A 19,989-nucleotide genomic window follows, 5' to 3' on the forward strand; every position below is an offset into this window, starting at 1 on the left:
ATTTATTTTTCATTCATTCCATAATAATTATTTTAATACAACAAAAACTAATAACTTAATAACCTGGTAAATTACTTTGGGATCCACCAATATCGCTAAAATATTGTCCAAACGAACCAAATGAAGTAGATGGAGGAGGAGCTTGTTGATTTTGTTGTTGATTATTCCGCTTTTGTATAATCCGTGATTGTTCAGCCTCCAAATATCCACGAACATTTGGATGTAGAGTATCCAAGTCACAAAATAAAATTTTGTTTTCTTCTTTTAGCTCTTTCAAAGTATAATTTTTTCTTTGAATCTCCAACTGTTGTCGTCTTTGTTCACTTGCCATCTTCATCTTCAGCTGCTCTAAAAATTGTTTATTTCCTTCTTCCAAAGTGTTGATAAATGATGTTGTTTGATCACCAATTTTTCTTTTCATTTTTGATCTTTTTACCCCAAGCGGTTGTGGAGAGGGAGATCCACCAACAGTCTCACCATCATCATTTAGTGAAGACGAAGATAAACGTGGAGATGCTTGCATAGGAGAATTATTGGTAGGATTATCTGATTCGAAAGATGTATACTCAAAGCCAAGTGGGATACATAAACGTTTAGGACGAGCAACACCATCTTGAAACTTTTCAAAGTCCTTAACAATATCCCAAACATGCTCAAATTTCCAACCGGCTTTAAAATTTGTATCTTCTCTAAACATTAGTTTAGCTTGATTAAACTGCATATCATTAAAAACAAAACACTTATTTTTAGATTCGTCAATAAATGTAATTTGGCAAATATATATAAAGAATTTATATTTTGTAAATAAAAAAAGATAACACAAAAAACAAAAAACCTAAATTAAAATATTCATAGCAACAAATAAATAAAGAAATTTATAAAAATATTATGGAAAAAATAAAATAGCCAAAACAAGAAAAACCAAACATATTTAAAACATCCATAGATAAAAACAATTCAACAAATAAATAAATTTATTATATTAAATACTTACAATATCTTCATTTTATGCACCACTTTGATTTCTATTTTCACATTGTTTTATGCATGCATGCAATTTTTTTGTTGCCTTCTGAATCATTTGAACCCGAGATTGAATTGATCTTTTAGAACGTTCACTCCAAGTTATTTCTTTTCTTTTCTCAAAAGCTTCCACCACACAGATCCAAAAATGATCGGACGGTTGATAAACATCTTGAATTAGATCTTGAGAAATTTGCATATAAACTTCACATAATAATCTATCTTCTTCAACACTGTAACCAAGAGAACGAGACATTTTATTAATAAGTATAGATATGATATATTTTTCTTAGAGCTGTGAATCCAAGCAGTTTAACTGTAATAATATATATAGATGCAATGGTACGAAATATTTATGAACTTTCATCTGTTTAACTATTTTACTTAATGCTTTTGTACACATCTATGACCAATGCATGTTTTTGTTCGGTCATACTCAACTAATTAACCAATGCATGTGTAAATTATATATTTATAGTGGACAGATTTTTTAATTGGGTTTGTCCGGTCATTGGGTTTGTTAATTGTGAATGTTTTGTTTGACTAAACATTCATTGGGTTTGTCCGGCCATTGGGTTTGTTATTTGTGAATGTTTTGTTTGACCAAACATGAATTATTGAAAAGGACAAAAAAATTGCATTCGGAGTACTACAATCACGTTTTGCTATTTTGAAAGGACCGGTACGTTTTTTTTTTCTTAAATGTGTTAACTACGTGTATTATTTTATATAATATGATAATCGAGGATGAACGTGATCTCGATGCATCGATTGAAGTTGAACAAGAAATTCCGCCTCCAGCGGTCCAAATAACAGAAAATGATGACATTCGTTTCCAAGAGTTTCTAGGTCGATTATAAAAATAAAAGATAAAAGAAACTTATTTTTCACTTTAAAATACATTAATTGATCATTTGTGAGAAAAATACAGTAATGCAGATGGTTAAAAATCTAGTATATTTTATAATTTTTGTATGATGTGATGCTCTTTATAATAATAAATGTTTGATTTAAATAAAAATAATAATTTTATGAAAGTGTTACAAAATTTAAAGTAAAATATGTTAGTTTGTAATTTTTATAAATAAAAAGTGTTAATTGTAAAATAAAGAAGTATCTATTTGGAATATTCATTTTTAGAGGAAAAAATAGAGAAAACCATTGGAGCAAAACTCATCTCTATTATAGAAATCCTCTATAATAGAGAAACTCTATCATAGAGATCTTCTATAATAGAGAAACTCTATTTTTTACTCCAACTCATATCTATCATCACCTCTAAATAGAGGAAAAAATAGCAATCTCTATTTTAGAGGTGAGAATAGAGGTGGATTAGAGTAAATTTACCTCTAAAATAGATTGTTATATTTTTCTCTATTTTAGAGTAAAAAATATAGCAAACCATTGGAGATGCTCTTAGTAGTAGCTTGCCCTCAGGATCAAGGGAAAGAACATACAATATAACATTTATTTAGTGTTTTTTTTTTTTTTGGTAGAACAAGGGGGATAAACCCCCATTTTATTTAAGAAAAGATAAAAGAACTACAACAGAATGTTTCTTGCGCGCGTAGACCCATTCACATCCTCTAAACAAAGCAAACTAACACATTCAGGACAAGAAGGAAACATATGAAATCCTAAAGGCAAAGAAAACGCATAGTTAGCTAATCCGTCCGCAAGACGATTAGCCTTCCTATACACATGTGAGATACGGACTATCCAGTCCTTTGATAAATAGCCATAGCACAAACATACTAGGAAGGACAGTGGATGAGAGTTCTCAATCCCTGTCAGCAAAAAACCAACCACTATCTCCGAATCGACGTCCAGCTCTACCCGCAACACACCTTTCTTCCACGCAATATAGAGGCCATAATATACCCCCCCATAACTCCGCCCATGGTGCCGAGCAGATCCCTATGTTCAAAGCAAATCCACCACACCAAAGTCAATCACCATCTCTCAAAACACCCCCTACTGCTGCTAAGCCTGGATTCCCACGGGAAGCACCTTCGGTGTTAACCTTAACCCAACCACCGGTAGGTGGTGTCCACGCAATCATCCTTGACTCTCTCCTGACACCACCAATACATTCCCTCACACGTTGATGTACCTCTGAAACTTGATCAGCGACCTCCCGCAAAAAGCGCACACGGTCCCTACATTTTCCTCTCCCCTCAAACACATTTCCACACCGCCACTTCCATCCCCACCAAACAGCCATAGAAAAGAGAGTCGCGCATGTACTTTTTCCAATCGGTGTAGTATCACATAGATTGCTAGATATCCACACCAATAGCGACTATTCAAAAAACGAGTGTTCGCTTCTAGCAGGAACCAAACGATTCAAGACCCCGGACATAGCTGGACAGTCCCTAAAAACATGTAAAATAGACTCCTCCCCACCTTTGCAGACCTGGCAAATACCTGAATCACTTAAGTGTCTCCGATGTCTCTCCATGTTTGTCATTAGAACCTGGTTCCCAGCGAGCCAGAAAAAAAGATGAACCCTTTCTGGAGCTAGCAGACGCCAAAAACGGTCAAAGAAAACCCCTATGTTCTGTTTTGGAGTGTCGTCCTTTGTTAATAAAGCATAGGTAGACTTAATCGTAAATCTCCCATCAGAACTACTACCCCAGAAGATATGATCCTTCGTCTTCGACAATGTATCAACCACCATTGCTCAAAGTTTCAGCTGCACCTCGGATGAGAGATACGGATATATACGCTGCCAGACCCAGCCCGAGTCAGACTGCCATAAATCCCTGACTGTCGCACTATCATCCCCAGTGGGCAGTTTCCCGTATAACTAAATCACAAAGCGGGACAACAGTCAACCAGCAATCCTTCCAAAACCTGACACTGCGCCCATCACCAAGAACCCAACTTATGCCTGGAACCATCACTTCTCTCAATCCTCTCCCCACACTCCTCCATGTAGAAGACCAAGAGCTCTTTGCTACCAGCCAAGTCCCATCTCATATATCCTCAACTTTATACTTTTTTCGTAAAACCCGCACCCAGAGACTTGTTTGGTCATGCATCAATCTCCACCCCACCTTTGCCAATAATGCTATATTCATCTTTCTAGCAGATCGAATTCCCAAGCCACCCTATGCTTTTGGGAGGCAAATACTATCCCACGCCAAATGATGTTGTTTACGTTTCTCAGCCGTGCTCTCCCATAGAAATGATCTTGACATTTTATCCAGTTTCTCCAGAGTAGACTGGGGCAACGAGATTGTCGACATCATATGAACATGAATAGAAGATAAAACAACCTTAGTTAGCGTGACCCGACCCGCCAAACTAAGGAACCGACATCTCCAGTCTGAGAGCCGTGATGATACTCTCTCAAGAACCTCCCCAAAGTTGTTAATGTGTTTATGTACAACATGCATCCCCAAATATTTTCTCAGCTCTCGTGTAGCTTTAATTCCACTTTCATTGCTAATCTGTTGAGCAAGATCGCGGCTAACATTCTTAGAAAAGAAGATATTCGACTTCTCCAGGCTCACCTTCTGACCCGATGCAACACAAAACCTCTCGAGTACTCACATGATTACTCGGATTTGGGCCACTAACGCCTCCGCAAACAAGATGAGGTCGTCTGCGAAACATATATGAGAAAGCTTCGGTCCACTTCGAGATAACATATTGGTTTCCACTCTTTTGCCGCAATAGAGAGCTCGATCTGATGGCACAACCTTTCAAGACACAACACAAATAGATAAGGGGATAAGGGATCCCCCTGTCTCAATCCTCGTGCAGGTTTAAAAGGTGTTGTCTTCTCCTGTTCCATAATAGTGTCATAGAAGGTCCCGTGACACACGACATTATTCAACTCATCCAACTATCCGGAAAACCTGCAGCGAGGAGAGTGTCTGCAAGGAATTCCACCGAATATGATCATATGCTTTTTCCAAGTCAAGCTTCAACAACATCCAACCTTTGCGTCCTTTTTTTCTCCTCATCGAATGAACCGCCTCATGCACCACTAATATGTTATCAGTGCTCAGTCTTCCCAGGATGAAGCTCGACTGAGCAGGTCCAATAAGATTGGTCATAATCCGTTTCAGTCGCAGGACCATAGTTTTAGTAATTGTTTTAAACAACTCATTACATAAACTAATAGGTCTGAATTACATTATTGTCTCCGATTTCACAACCTTGGCAATTAAAACAACCAACGCATCATTCGTCCCTTCCGACAGAATATTAATGGCAAAGAAATCCAACACAAAGCGTGTTACAGACCCTCCTACCACATCCCAACACTCCTGGTAAAACAATGGTTGGTATCCATCAGGACCCGGTCACCCGACGCTTTGTACTTCCCCATGGCTCTCATCGCTACTTCCACTTCCCCTTTTGTAAATGATCTGGCCAAAGAATTCTGCTCCGTATTTGTAAGAGAAGGAAACTCTCTACAACCTCATCCACATCCACCAAGGAGTAGAGTCTCTGATAATATGCAATTGCAAGGTCCTCCAATTCTTGTGTAGTATATATCCAAACACCCACACCATTCTTCAAACTCTCAATACGGTTATGTCTCCGACGTATGATTGTTGACGTACAAAAGTATTTCATGTTTCTATCCCCCTCCACAATCCATTTTTCACGAGACTTCTAAAAACCAAATTAGTTCTTCCTGCTCGAGAACTTTATCCAATTCACAAATCAAGTCCTCCTCCTTAGCTAACAATTCATCAGTTGGGGCCACTTTCAACAAATCTTGAACCGAACCAATCTTTGATCTTAACTCTGCCTTCCGTTTGTTAACATCCCCAAAAATTTCACGGTTCCAGCGCTTCAATCTATCCCGTAAACCACTCAAAGCCGCATGAGTAGTTAGCTGATTATTCCAGGAGTTAGAAAAAAACTCCTGAAACCCCTCATGCTTTAACCAAGCCGCCTCAAAATGAAACGGTCTTCGCTTTGGATCTCCTCTACTTACCGGACACAATTGCATGTACAGGGGTGCATGATCCGATGCAAACACTGGCAGATGAGTGACCACAGATTCCTGCCATTTTAACCGAGCATGGGGACAGCACAAGATCTGATCTAACCTCTTGGAAATATAAGTTTGCTCAGACCTTCCCCTATGCCAGGTAAAACGACTACCTCTAAATCCCGTATCGATCAATGTAAGATCATTCATCCACTCGCCAAACGCCAATGAATCCGGAGACAAGCGGCCATTACCACCTGTCCTCTCATCCAACCTCAAGATTGTGTTAAAATCCCCACCAACCATTAATGGTCCATCCACTCCTTCAATCACTGACTTGAGACTTCCCCACAGTCCACTTCTTTGAGTGACAGAGGGAGCCGCATATATCACAATCAAGTTAACTTTTTTCATATTCATCTCGATAGTCACATGAATAAACTGGTCTGTCGAAACAACCACTGAGACAACACCCACTGTTGACCTCCACAACAACCAAATCCCTCCGTTTTGCCCCATCGCATAAACACGGAGAAGTTATCGAAGCCCAAATTCTGGCATATCCGACTTTCTCTGTCTCCACTCGCGTGTGTTTCAAACAGAGCAAGGATATCAACACGAAACTTCTTCATCATGTACCTAATCGACTTTCGAAAATTGGGTTTATTCGCCTCCCGGCAATTCCAGGAAAGACAATCCATCATATTCTTTTTGCAGATATATCGAACTACCGGGACAAACCATTAAGCCACCACCAGCGGACCATCAATCCGACCCACATCCCTTGGTTGCTCCTCGACAACCAATGCCTCTGTTGACAACGTAGTGTCTCTCTGCAATCCCTGACCAGAGAGATAGTGTGTACTCCGATCATTCCTTTCCGGTGTGAATGCACCTCCCGATCGTCCCACGGAACCCTCCTCAATACGCAGTCGTTTCCCCGTTGTTGGCAAACCTCCTTCAAGCTGAGTTGGACCAAACACAAGTCCCCTCATGGATCTATTCGAAACCTTCTTCTAAGTCCTCGGTCCATTAGGCCCACTAACTTTATTTCCCCCAGCCCGTTGGTTTGTCAACAATTCTCGAGACCTACTCCCACCCTCACTATCTCTACCTTCTAGGTTTCTTGCATTGCTTTGAAAGATTCTCTTTCCAATATTCACATCCCGCTGAATATTCTCATTTTCTTTATTCTCACTAACAGAATTGGTAACTTCCCTTATTCCCACATGATTCGTATCCTCTGTCAAACCTGCAAATCTGTTGGACGTACCAATTCTTTCCATATTCACGGAGCTAGAGATATCTCGAAAATTTCTACCGGAGCACCCACGCGCCGAGGGTCAACCATCAGCCGGTAGGGATGCATTTTGCCTTCAATTACGTCTAACCATGGTAAATCCATCCCCCTGCTGTTCAGACGCTATGGGTGCGGTCTGTTTTACCACTGCAGGTTGCTCGACCACTCTTTCCACCACCCACTGTAGACAATTATGCACCAACAGACCATAGACACCACAGCCAGAACATATGTTCGACAAACCCTCATAAGCCACAAAATATCTCTCACCATTGATCATAATCGAACCTTTGAGAGGTTGGGATAAATCTACTTCCACGCAGACGCGAGCAAAACATGCTCTGTCAAAATTCAACATGGTCAAATCAACTCGAACCGGCTTTCCCAAACCACCCGCAACCCCAAGAAGAATAGCTCGATGATAGAAATGCACCGGAAAATTGGACAAACGAACCCAAACTGGCGTAGTTACTATGTCAGGGATCAAAATCCGAAGACCAACATTGCACCATCAAATAGCTGCCAAACACTCTCCAGGGTCCCCCGTCAACGCTGCCAGATACTCATCCTCTAGATCAAAGCGAATCATGAAGAAGTGTCAAGGCAGATTCATCACATACATCCCCCCTTTAGGTTTCCACACCTCCCTGAGTTTCATGCTCAACGCAGAAATAGCAATATTTCTCCTCAACACTTTCACAATGATACACTGCTTCCAAAGACCCTTCATCACCTCCTCTCTTATCTTTACTACTGGTTCACCATTCACACCGTCAGGGAACGTCAGTTGCAACCTCTCCAACACAAACTTATCATCCATTAAGGTTTCCGGTGTTAGCTGTCTTCCTCCCACTCCACCAGTAACTTTCTTCATCCACGCACCAACCTCATACGGAAGGTCTCCCAGAGGACGATCTTTGTCCCCAATATCCATCATAATAGCATCCTGTTCATTGAGAGTCAAAACCTTAGTACCACCGTTTATAGAGAGAGTTTTTCACGCGCTCTGATCTAAACCTCTCTATAGTATTTATTCAATGTTTTCATTTGTTGAAAAGTTCTCCAATACAAAAGTCTTTAATTTTTGACAAAAAAAACAAAAGTCTTTAAATTAATTTGGTAGTTAAACTATAAATCAACAAGTGAAAAATTTGTAATATTCTATGGCTAAAATTAGTATAATTGTAAAGCTCTTATATGATAATACTAAAAATCGACAAGTGACATTTTTGTATTCAAATACTAACATATGTGTGTCTATATTTACATAAATAAGAATTAGTTCTATTCATCAGAATCGGATAACTCGAGGGGACAAGAGCCATCATCAACATTAGCGTATGGGTTGAAATGTTCAGAATTTGTATCCATGCACCCAGGAACCAGATCCAGATTGCATCTATCTCCCTGAAATTTATTCATACATTTTAAAATTTAGTGTATTCAGACTTTTTATATAAATAAATTTATAATATATGGATTGGTGAGAACTTACTCCTTCGACCGTCAAGTTGGCGATCATTGTGCAACGTGTGGCAACAACGTTCGAGTCAGGAAATATCGCTCTCTCACAGGCTCCATCTTGGCTCAACTCGTTGGCTAGACCCTTTTTGCACCAATTGATAAATCATAAGTTGTGCATATATATATGACTAGTTAAGCAAAAAAAAATTAAATCGAAAGAAATTTATTAAATACCTCATTGAAGAACTCAATAGGTTTGTTTTGCCATCGCTTGGGGACTTGAAACTGAAGTTTGTATGGACCGTCCCAATCGACACCGTTGGTGAACGAAAATATCAAATTCATAGCTGGTAATGAATGATTCATACCAAAGATGAAAAATATCACATACAAATATAACTTATTTGGTCACAGGAAGAAATATCCTTTGAATTTCATTATAAAAGAAAACGAACCATGCTTAGGAATGCAAATCTGCATAGTGTAAATTGGAGAATCGGCTTTGCCTCGATCTTTCTTTAGCATTGCTCTTGGCTCCCCACCACACATGATTGGTTGGTTAAATCCTCCTGCACCATTATATTAGTAGTCAATTCACTCATTCTTTTCAGTTTTTTGTTAGTCCATAATTAGACTGGTCTATGTAGCCTCTTAACAACTTAATTACATGTTTTTATGAAAAACTGACCGTTAAAAGCAACCCCATAGTCCTCGTTAAGAGTGAGTTTGCTTGCCGCTGGATTATAGAATAGTTTCAACTTTTCACCCTAATCCAAAAAAGTTTGATTAGAAGTTTGAGTATAAAGAGCCTTAACTCTAACCTTAGCATTGGCAAATGGCTAGAGAAACTTACTGCGGTTGGAGGAAGACCATTCATAGTTTTCCAGTACACTGGAGCAGTACCCATCTCGAACTTGGCCCATGAAGGAAGCTTATATCTACCAAAAAATAATCAACCATGATATATATATATGTTAATAATAATTATGTTAATATAGTTATATTGACCAAAGCAATAAGACGAACAAAATTAAAGACAGACTCTTTGATCTCTTCGAGGGGCGCAAGAGTCGTGGCAACAGCTTTTACTTGCAGATTAAGTTTCTTCTTTGGAAATCTCCTTTGTATTGGACCAATCGTTGAACCATACACTGTATTTATTCAAAAGTTTCATTGTATAAACTATAAAGCATATTAGTATATAAACCAACATAAAAAAAAATTAGTAACGTTACTAACAAAAATTGCGTTTAGAGGATAAAGGCTGTGAAGGAGAGGCAAAAATGGCAGCGGTATTAGCGGCAGCAGCCATGGAAACCGATCTAATGAAAAACTTTTTTTTTTGTTTGGGGATGAGGACGGAGAAAATATGGGAGTAATTATTGATATATGGCTTTAAGATAAGGAGTTTTTGATACCACACCACAAATACAAATATCTGCTATTGATTTTTTTCTTACACATAAAAACAAAGACTGAAGTATCATAGAGACAAATATCAAATTTGAATGGTAATGGTCTATGACTTCTATGGGAACATCTCCTTCTCACTCTTGAGATTTTCTTTAATGGATTAAAGGAAGAATGGGCCCAAAACCAAAATAAGCCCTCAACTTCCCAATTTTGGGTTGTGTTTTCACTGCAAAGAAATTGGGGCGATTTCTTAAGTTTCCAAGAAATTCAAGGGCTTTTCAGCAAGAAAGCTAGAAAACTTTGTAGGGAGGATCCGCGTTGGAGATAACTGCCCCAAATTGGCAATCCAATCCCTAGACCATCTTATCCTTTCTCTCTCTGAATATCTAGCCGCAATGTAGTCCATGAATCACAAAAAAGATCAGATCTTTGCACGTCTCTGTCAATATAACAACTACTACTTGTGTTGTGAAGCATACCTCTACAAAAAAAGACCGACCCTAATTTATACACGCACACATATTAACATATATAGTATTGTGCATATAAAACGTAGGGTTTAAGTCTTCTCTTCTTCTCTGGTGGCTATCACATCGACAATGGCTTCTCTTCTAACGAAGCCTAAGCCCGTTTTCCTCTGTTCATCTCCAAGAACTCTACACACATCAACACCGTCGTTGAATTTCACAAGAATCTCATTCACCCACCACCAAAAGCTTGCACCTTTCAAGCTCCCTAGTCTCGTTGCCGCATTCTCTGAAAAGGGTCTGAAGAGAGATGTCTCCTCGGGTGCTGCAGCAACGGAAGCGGCGGCGGAAGGAGATTACAGGAGGATAATGCTATCAGATGTGTTGGTGAAGAAGAAGGAGAAAGTACATTGGTGGGAGAGAGAGTGGAAAGCTATGGACTTTGGAGCTGTTGCTGTTGTTTTGTCTATGCATTTGCTTTGTCTCTTGGCTCCGTTTCAGTTCAATTGGAGAGCTGTTTCCGTTGCTTTTGGGCTTTATATCGTTACAGGTCTTCTGGGTATTACTTTGTCTTTCCATAGGAATCTTTCTCATAAAGCCTTTAAGCTTCCCAAGTGGCTTGAGTACTTGTTTGCTTATTGTGGTGCACAGGCTCTTCAGGTGATTTGATTTGATTTGATGATGAATGTAGTTTTGTCGAATGTGTAAAGCTGATTGATTTTGACCCCAAATTGTGTAATTTTTTTTTCTTCAGGGGAACCCAATTGATTGGGTGAGTACACATAGGTACCATCATCAGTTCTGTGATTCAGACAGAGATCCTCATAGCCCACTTGATGGATTCTGGTTCAGTCACATGAATTGGATGTTTGATACCAATACAATCACACAAAGGGTAACAATTTGCTTTTTTCTTTATCATGTTAAAACTGGTCTTTCTTAGTTGGTTCTAGTGATTGAAAACTCTGTTTGTGTCTTTTTGATGTTTAAAGTGTGGAGAGCCTAATAATGTTGGGGATTTGGAGAAGCAGCCATTTTATCAATTCCTTCGAGACACCTACATTTTTCATCCGGTGGCTCTAGCGGTTGCTCTGTATGCAATGGGTGGCTTTCCATTCATTGTTTGGGGAATGGTATGTTGTGTGGCTAATCTTACATTTCAATTCTATCAGTGTTCATTTCCAGAACTAGCTATAGGATTATGACTTGTTTTAGCTCGGTGTATTCTAAATAAATCCACCAGTTCTTTGATGTGTAGCTATCAATTTGCTGGGCCAAATCTCCTCAATTGATTTTCCAGTTAAACAGCTTGCGTTTTCTTGTCATTTAGTGCAAACTTAGATTATTGACCTTAAGCACGCAAGTTGTGTTTAGTTGAACAAAACAGAACCACAAGTAAATATCTTATCTTTCTTGTAAGAAAGATCTGTGGTTCATGCCCTTCTCGTGAATGGTCTAAATTCTATTTGCTTGTATTTAGAAAACAACATTTGCATGCTAAAAAGTGAAACTACATTGACAGTTTTAGCAATTTCGTAAACGGAACGAAAGGAATAAAAATATAGCAGAAGAAAGTTGATTCTAACTACTCAATCCTTATTTGTTTGTGCTTTTTTTTTTGGGTTTTGCAGGGTGTAAGAATAGTATGGGTATATCATATAACTTGGCTAGTGAACTCAGCTTGTCATGTATGGGGGAGACAAGCATGGAACACCGGTGATTTGTCTAAGAACAACTGGTACTAAAACTCATTCTCTATCACTCCTTAATCACTCGATGCATCTTAAGATATCTACTAAAAAGAAACTCGGAATTATAACTTCTCAGGTGGGTAGCAGCTCTAGCTTTTGGGGAAGGATGGCACAACAATCACCATGCTTTTGAGTTCTCAGCACGACACGGCTTAGAATGGTGGCAACTTGATATGACTTGGTACGTCGTTAGGTTTCTCCAAGCCATCGGTTTAGCAACTGATGTCAAGCTCCCATCGGAAGCTCAGAAAAAAAGAATGGCATTGACCAGCGACTGATCTTGAAACTGCGGAACTAGAACTGTCGGTACAACTGAAGCTATGAAGATTAAGAAAAAAGGGTTTGTGCTTCTTTTTTTTTTGTGTTTACGTTATATATATCTGTGCAAGAGATTGTATGTGACAAAATGATTATGAATTTTATATATCTATAATTGCAATCAATACAAGAAGAAAAGAAAAATGTTGAAAGAGATTCACGTTCTGCTTGGCCAAGGTGTCCACGGCAATTCTAGATACTCAACTGGTCTGAGCGTTGGGAATATGGTTTTGAAATCCCGTTCTGAGCCTTTAAACATGATCCCTTTTGGGGTTGCCACGTGAGCACATGACGAATGAGGGCACATCTCAGCGTCAAGATAGGTGTTTTGGATCACGAGTGTGGCTTTTCCTAAGACAGACCGGATATGGCAGATGTGAATCGACGGTATTTTGCTTTCGCCATTTATGAGGATGATTGGTATTGAAAATTGAGCTCCTGGCTTTGAAGCTCGATGCCAACCGTAGTCTTTGTGTTTAGACTGGCATCGATAGACGATCTCCGGGCGGTTTAATCCTTTCATCGCGTTACGGATTGTTATGTTCATGTTTACGTAGCCGGTTCTTTTAAGAACGAAGGCGTTAGAAGAGATCATCATGATGGCTTGTAAAAGAAGACACCATCGAGCTATGGTTTTGACGACGTTGTTGTTGTCAAGATCCCTCATTTTTGTGTTTTTTTTCGATCGTTCGTGTTCGCCCCTCTCTCAGAAATATATGTTAAAGTATCACAGCTTACTCGAAACCGAAGTTGTTAGTTTTTTTCTTTTATTTTCTCAACTAAAAAACAAACTAACTAACAATTTTTTTATTTAAATTTTGCCACAAACAAACAAATGGTTACATATACTAAAAATGAAAGGATGTTTGAAAAAAAACAGAAGTAAAAACTGAAAGATATAATTTTTGCTCGGTTTTACAGAAATGCCAATGCTTAAGCTGTTACATACCGCATATAGCTTTATTAGTTGATTTAAAATTTGTAAAACAAAAAATTGTTTTTGGGCGTGTGTGTTTAATGTTAATTGAGCAAGCTTTTTGTAGCAGACTCAGTCGAACATGTATCGACCACGTCACCTGTCGTACTATTTCTATGCTTCATATTTATATCTCATATCCTTACGTATGGTTCACGTTAACGCTCGATTTGGAGACTAGAGTTGATTCCATTCTCCCTTTTAATCATATCAAATCGACGACCGGCAATTAGAAGAGACAATAAGTTTAATTTCCAACACTACCATTAAATCAACAAGTCTCCGTTGACCTTGACTAAAACCATACGATAATGAGTATATATATATATAAGAAAAGTTTATTTTGATTACTACGATATTGAGTATTTGAAGAAAAGTCACAAGTTTATTTTCTCATCATACAGTTTCTTTATAGTTCGAAATATGTTTTTGGCTCTATTTATTGAGCAGACTCGGCCCAGACTCAGAGCTCATGAGTCTCACCGTTTCATATATATGCTCCTTACGTGCTTGCTAAGAATGTAAATATTCCATTAAAATGAAAATAGTTAGGAATTACAATGAAGCAAGACCTATGGTTTGGTCCCATGGCAAAAAAAAAAAAAAGATAAAAAAAAAAAAACATGGAAGCAAAGAACAATCAGTCCACCGACTTCGACAAAAGCAAGACCTAAGTGAAAACGTTTAATATGAGACATTCATAACATTTAATAACTCCTTTAGGATACGAACAGAAACAATATACAATAACGAAAATACCACAATACAACTCAATTAGTACGTGGAAAACTATTTTGTGGGAAAACGTCTGGATCAATCTTGAACTCCAATAGTTTATTAGAAATTAAAGATTTGCCAGCTGGTATTTGACGCTTGTGTTGTGTTTGGTTCGTATTTGTATACTTGGTCAGTCAGAATCACTACGTACTAGTGATTGGTCACTTGTACTACCTTGTTTGTTCATTAAATTAAATGCATGTACTTAAAACTCACCAGCCGTAAGTTACTACGTGAACAAGACATGCCATCAGTCACCACAACGTACTGTATCTGTTTTTCTTTTACTGCCGCAAATGGTAAAAACTAAAAACACCCCCGAAAAAATAAAAACTAAAATCAATTAGAATTGAAAATAGTTCAATTTTCATTTCTGAAAGGAAAATAGTCATAAATTCTACAATTAAGCAAATTACCAAAATAATGATGTTTTTATTTTTGAACCAAAAGGAATGATATATTGAATCCAATATATACATATATTGAATCCAATATATATACTAGTATTTTTGCAGCAGTTTTTGCTCAAAATGTTTTTTGGTAAGTTTTTACATTGAATACTATTTAATGCTTATATTCATATCCAAACATGTATAGTTAACTTTCTCTACTATCATTATAATCAAACACAATTACAATATCTTAAATATCCATATATATAATATTTTATAATTAATATAGATATTTAGAAGATTTATTCCATATTAAAAAAAAATTCTCCTATCATCTCTTTTTGATTTTAAAATTTAAAATGTAGTGAATCATCATATAATACATAAAGTTAATAAAAAATGTATTTTTCTGCATATATTGTGATTTGAATTTTTTAAAACAAACATATATTACTCAATTAACATAAAAAGTGTGTGTTCAATATACATATATAGTAAATTATAAAATTTTAAGAAGTTTATAATTTATAACTGATATGTCTAAACTTAATAAAAAATTTAAAATTATAAATTTTTAAAAATTAAATTTTCAAAATTACACAAACGAGTTATATTACATGACGGGTTATATAACAGTACATGATTAAATTAATAATGCTAAAAAATAAACTATCAGTAATATGATATTTCAATATGGGTTAAATCCTCATTTTAATGTTTTAACAACACCAATATAAAATATATCGAATCAAACTGATTTAATTAAGATTATAGTAAATAAAAATTATTGTGTGGTATAACACGGTTTATGTATTAAATCATTAAAATTAACAAAAGAGTATATTAGCAAAATTAGTATTAAAATAGTACATTAACAAAAAATATTTTTAAAAAATTACCCTGCGGTGTACCGCAGGTCATAATCTAATATACATATATTTTTAAAATAATCAGTTGGACCCAAAATGTCATTAAACTGCCATATACTAACTATATAATAGCACATTGGGTATGCATGCGAAGGCATCACTTTTACGACATGGTGTCTCTCTCTACAACTCTCAGACAGCTTTCTCATTTTCCACCATTTGTTAAACAATATAACCCAAGAAATAACAATGCCTTGTTCAAACTTATAACACATAACTCAACAAACACATTTTTGTCCAAACGAGGAGGGTCCGTGGCTCACTGGAAACGCACGTTCGTGGCAGTTCAATGTGCACAGGATCAGGTCGAGAGCTCCTGGAAAATACCCTTGTCGGAGGTTGTGGTGGTGAGAAAGAAGAGGGAATTTTGGGAAAGGAGTTGGACTTCTTGGGACGTGGGCAAGTTAGTCGTAGTCGGTGGGGTTCATTTGCTGAGCCTCCTGGCTCCATTTCATTTCAATTGGGCGGCTTTTCGGGTTTTCCCTTGGCTCGTTTACATCAATGGAGTCTGCATCACCTTGTCTTATCATAGGAACCTTTCACACCGAAGTTTCGATCTGCCGAAATGGCTTGAGTATCTATGTGCTTATGGTGGCCTTCTGGCTTTTCAGGTTTGGCTTTATATATATATATAAATATTCACATGATACGATTGTTTGATACATTGTGTTAACTGTTAAGAGGATATATATATCTTTGATCGTAACTTCTAAATTGTTTGCGCAGGGAGACCCAATAGAGTGGGTCAGCAACCATCGGTACCATCATAAGCACTGTGAGACAAAACGTGACCCACACAGCCCTACGCAAGGGTTTTGGTTTAGTCACATGACTTGGATATTTGATAGCGGTACTATACTCAAAAAGGTAATAAAATTTTTCAATTGTCAAAAACCAATTTAATTTCTTGATGACCATGGTAAATTGATCAAGTTATTCTATAAGGAACAAAACTCATAAATTGAACTTGATACTGTGAAAACTGAAAGAAGTTCAACTATAGGCCTGATTTAAAATGTTCTGGTGGACTATTTTGGTCCGGAAGTCCACGTCTAGCAGGCCTTGTGGCTCTGCAGACTGGTCTATATATATTTGATCTTGATTTTTAAACTAGGACGGGTCCTATCAGAACTAAACCGATCCGGCCTTGAAAAGAGTGGTCCTATATGGGCGAGGACATACCTAACCTTGAATAAACCATCGGATTGCAGTGTGGTGGACATGATAATGTAGATGACCTTGTGAGGCAGCCCTTCTATAGGTTCCTTCAGCGGACAATCCTTTTGCATCAGATGGCTTATGCCCTTCTCTTCTATTTTTGTGGAGGCATGCCCTTTCTTGTCTGGGGAATTGTAAGGATATACATATCATCCCCTTGCCTTCATTTCAACTATTAAAATATTATTAGAATTTTTATGCTATATATATTTTTATGCTATAAAATATTATTTGATGATATAATAATTTGACTAGTGTCATGGTTCAAGTCGAATCACAGTAGATCGATATTTTAAATCAAATAATATAAAGGTAAAGGTATGATTATGATTATGAAAGAATGGCAATGGCAGGGTGTTGCAACTGTGGTTCGACTCCACACGACATTTCTGGTGAACTCAGTTTGCCATGTATGGGGAACACGAGCTTGGAACACTCCTGACTTCTCCAAAAACAATTGGTACTGTACTGTGCGCGCAATACACCACATATACATTTGTAATCTCACCAAATACTATTTAATTACTAAGAATTAATGAATTGGTGATATAGGTGGGTGGCGATTATAACATTTGGCGAGGGATGGCATAACAATCATCATGCTTTTGAGTTCTCGGCCAGGCAAGGACTTGAGTGGTGGCAGCTCGACGGGACTTGGTATATCATTAGGTTTCTTGAAGCTATTGGTTTGGCCACCAACGTTAAGTTACCTACTGAATCTCAAAAGAAGAGAATGGCTTTATCTGATCTTTAATTATTTGTAATAATATATTCAAACTCTGCTCCTACTGCATGTCTGCATCTCCACACCCCTATTTCTTTTCCATCAAAAACACCAAGACTTTCTTAAAATTATCTTAGTTTGTTAATCAATCTTTATCTATACTTTGGAATCTAAATAAAAAACTGTTGCAAGAGGGAACTCTATAATGATAATAATAATCTCAAAGGAAACCATGTAGCAAAACACTAGAATTAATGGACGAAACTGGCTTCTCCTTTTCACCTACTATGAATTGAGGAAGATGCATATAATATAAGTTGGGAGGCTGTATTAAATTAAATGCATCAACTTTAACACTGAAATGAAAAAGACTAGTGATTACATTTCTGGAAAGTTCACATGAGTGTTTTTTTCTTGTCTTCTTTACTTTATCATACTGTTGCTAAAAACAGAAAACATGTTATCAAATTTTAAGTTGGTTAAAACCGTACGATAAAAAATTAATGGTTTATCAAATTCAACACCCTCCACCTCAACTTTTAACATTCCACATCATTTTCTCTTTGATCATTTAACAATCAAATCAATTTTAACTTTTAACCTCTTCAATAGTTTTGTTTAATAAAGTTCAACACTTTTGGCTATCAACAAGATTTTTCACATACGAAGATCATCAACTCTGTTTCTTCTGCATTGATTTAAACCAATGTGACACTAAACCAACGTTATTTCTTTTTGAATAATTTTTGAATCAAATTTAACATTTTATTCAAAAAAAAAATCAACACTTTAACTCACTATTTTCACTTTATATTCGTATTTTTATTTAATTTGATAACAACACATTTATAGTAGTAATTAAAATTAATTAAAGTTACTTTATTTTTTAAACTGAATTTGGTAATTTTATTTTTTATTTCTAGCTAATTTTTTTAATATAACAAAAATAAAAATTATTATTATTAAAACAAACACAAACTTCAAATGCGAAAAAATACAAACACACGACACATCTAATAAAACGTACATAACTTAATAAGGAGGTGGTTGAGATGAATATGACATCATTGATCCATAATATGGATTATAGTTTGGAACAGATGACGGGATTGAAAAATTTGGTGGAAAACCATAATTTGGGATATTTTAGGATTGGTTGAAATAAGGATTTTGATAATTGTTGAGATTTGGAAAAGAGAAAAGGGTAATTAGTAGAATTTTGGGTAGGATTGTTGTTGGGATCCATTCCAAAATCTTCTTTTATAAAATAAACAAAAGTTTATTAGAAAAGAATTAGTAAAATATAATAGAAATGATGGATTTTTGTGGTGTCTGAATAAAATGAAACAAGTCTATATTTATAAAGTTTAAAAATGATGAATTTTGATATAAAAATTATTTTACAAAAATATATTTCTTACATAATAAATGATCTTAAAATGATAAGATTAAAAAATATATCCAAAATCTCACTCTCCAATAAAAATATAACACATGTCTTCTTTTCAAAAAATTTCTACTTTTTCGGCCAAAAGAACAAAAAAAAAAAAAAAAAAAAAAAAAAAACAAAAACTTAAGCCATAATGTCTTGTTTTTTTGTTTAATTTTACTCATGGATAACTTTCTCATGGATATGCTATATATGACATAGTGGCACACAAATTATATCTAGCTTCTTGTCAGAGGCATTACCTTTACCAACCTAGAGCCATGATGTCTCTATCCACAAATCTCAATATGATTTCTCCTTTTCCATCATTTGCTAAACAGCATAAACCAAGTAATACCAATGCCTTGTTCAATTGTAACGCCAATAAATTCACAAACTCTTTCTCTTCAAAACGAGGAGGATCCGTGGCTTACAAGAAACGCACGTTTGTGGCTGCTCATGATGCCTCGTATCAAGTCGAGACCTCCCGGATGATACCACTGCAGTGCCGGTCCAGCAATATTGGAGGCCCAATACTACAAAAATTGTACTTTAAAAATGGGGCCTTATAATATTTTCTTTTAAATTGTTTTTCTCAATAAGTCTAATGTAATTTTTTAAATAGGGGTTTCAACTCAAACCAATTTTTAAAATGAGGCCTCAACTAAAAGCAAATTTTTAAAATTGGGCCTTTTAAAAGAAACTAACTCTTAAATTGAGGCCTTCTAATAAAAAAAAAAACGCAAAAAATCCTTACAAAATGGATTTAAAAAAATTGAGGCCAGATACCTATGTATCTGTAACACCCGCAAACCAAATTTTGGTATTTTGGTAAGGGTGTCGATCGACAC

The 19,989-nt window shown here is 36.5% G+C and overlaps 6 protein-coding genes across 6 annotated transcripts in view; 3 read left to right on the forward strand and 3 right to left on the reverse strand.

Annotated features, from left to right (window-relative positions):
- On the reverse strand, positions 5,645 to 6,499 carry LOC104748217. The gene has a single exon (XM_010469892.1). It carries the CDS (start codon positions 6,497 to 6,499, stop codon positions 5,645 to 5,647), a length of 855 nt encoding a protein of 284 aa, XP_010468194.1.
- LOC104745900 lies at positions 8,454 to 10,140 on the reverse strand. Its single transcript, XM_010467274.2, has 8 exons — positions 9,984 to 10,140; positions 9,787 to 9,895; positions 9,598 to 9,682; positions 9,433 to 9,511; positions 9,200 to 9,313; positions 8,979 to 9,091; positions 8,776 to 8,886; positions 8,454 to 8,687 (listed from the first exon to the last, which is right to left on the reverse strand). The coding sequence occupies exons 1-8, from the start codon at positions 10,054 to 10,056 to the stop codon at positions 8,565 to 8,567; spliced, it is 807 nt and encodes a 268-aa protein (XP_010465576.1). The 5' UTR covers positions 10,057 to 10,140; the 3' UTR covers positions 8,454 to 8,564.
- Positions 10,515 to 12,808, forward strand: LOC104745901 (palmitoyl-monogalactosyldiacylglycerol delta-7 desaturase, chloroplastic). Its single transcript, XM_010467275.2, has 5 exons — positions 10,515 to 11,284; positions 11,379 to 11,519; positions 11,617 to 11,757; positions 12,256 to 12,362; positions 12,452 to 12,808. The coding sequence occupies exons 1-5, from the start codon at positions 10,757 to 10,759 to the stop codon at positions 12,651 to 12,653; spliced, it is 1,119 nt and encodes a 372-aa protein (XP_010465577.1). The 5' UTR covers positions 10,515 to 10,756; the 3' UTR covers positions 12,654 to 12,808.
- LOC104745902 lies at positions 12,727 to 13,423 on the reverse strand. The gene has a single exon (XM_010467276.2). It carries the CDS (start codon positions 13,358 to 13,360, stop codon positions 12,851 to 12,853), a length of 510 nt encoding a protein of 169 aa, XP_010465578.1. The 5' UTR covers positions 13,361 to 13,423; the 3' UTR covers positions 12,727 to 12,850.
- LOC104745903 (probable lipid desaturase ADS3.2, chloroplastic) lies at positions 15,878 to 17,831 on the forward strand. Its single transcript, XM_010467277.1, has 5 exons — positions 15,878 to 16,378; positions 16,494 to 16,634; positions 16,979 to 17,119; positions 17,339 to 17,445; positions 17,538 to 17,831. The coding sequence occupies exons 1-5, from the start codon at positions 15,878 to 15,880 to the stop codon at positions 17,737 to 17,739; spliced, it is 1,092 nt and encodes a 363-aa protein (XP_010465579.1). The 3' UTR covers positions 17,740 to 17,831.
- The window catches only part of LOC104745905 (probable lipid desaturase ADS3.2, chloroplastic), a 9,681-nt gene continuing 9,106 nt past the window's right edge, over positions 19,415 to 19,989 (forward strand). The window contains exon 1 of the mRNA XM_010467279.2: positions 19,415 to 19,643. Coding sequence (XP_010465581.1) covers positions 19,420 to 19,643 — 224 coding nt within the window. The 5' untranslated portion in view covers positions 19,415 to 19,419. The remainder of the gene's footprint in view (positions 19,644 to 19,989) is intronic.

The sequence above is a fragment of the Camelina sativa genome, chromosome 15 (assembly GCF_000633955.1).
Source record: "Camelina sativa cultivar DH55 chromosome 15, Cs, whole genome shotgun sequence".
NCBI classification, from domain to species: domain Eukaryota; kingdom Viridiplantae; phylum Streptophyta; class Magnoliopsida; order Brassicales; family Brassicaceae; genus Camelina; species Camelina sativa.

Coding starts and splice junctions, on each gene's coding strand:
- LOC104748217 (XM_010469892.1), bottom strand. CDS start 6,499: ATGGGGCAAAACGGAGGGATTTGGTTGTTGTGGAGGTCAACAGTGGGT.
- LOC104745900 (XM_010467274.2), bottom strand. CDS start 10,056: ATGGCTGCTGCCGCTAATACCGCTGCCATTTTTGCCTCTCCTTCACAG. Junction 9,314..9,432: donor CTATGGGGTTGCTTTTAACG/GTCAGTTTTTCA, acceptor ATAATGGTGCAG/GAGGATTTAACCAACCAATC. Junction 9,092..9,199: donor GATTTGCATTCCTAAGCATG/GTTCGTTTTCTT, acceptor ATTCATTACCAG/CTATGAATTTGATATTTTCG.
- LOC104745901 (XM_010467275.2), top strand. CDS start 10,757: ATGGCTTCTCTTCTAACGAAGCCTAAGCCCGTTTTCCTCTGTTCATCT. Junction 11,285..11,378: donor GTGGTGCACAGGCTCTTCAG/GTGATTTGATTT, acceptor TTTTTTCTTCAG/GGGAACCCAATTGATTGGGT. Junction 12,363..12,451: donor GATTTGTCTAAGAACAACTG/GTACTAAAACTC, acceptor ATAACTTCTCAG/GTGGGTAGCAGCTCTAGCTT.
- LOC104745903 (XM_010467277.1), top strand. CDS start 15,878: ATGGTGTCTCTCTCTACAACTCTCAGACAGCTTTCTCATTTTCCACCA. Junction 16,635..16,978: donor GCGGTACTATACTCAAAAAG/GTAATAAAATTT, acceptor ATCGGATTGCAG/TGTGGTGGACATGATAATGT. Junction 17,120..17,338: donor CCTTTCTTGTCTGGGGAATT/GTAAGGATATAC, acceptor TGGCAATGGCAG/GGTGTTGCAACTGTGGTTCG.
- LOC104745902 (XM_010467276.2), bottom strand. CDS start 13,360: ATGAGGGATCTTGACAACAACAACGTCGTCAAAACCATAGCTCGATGG.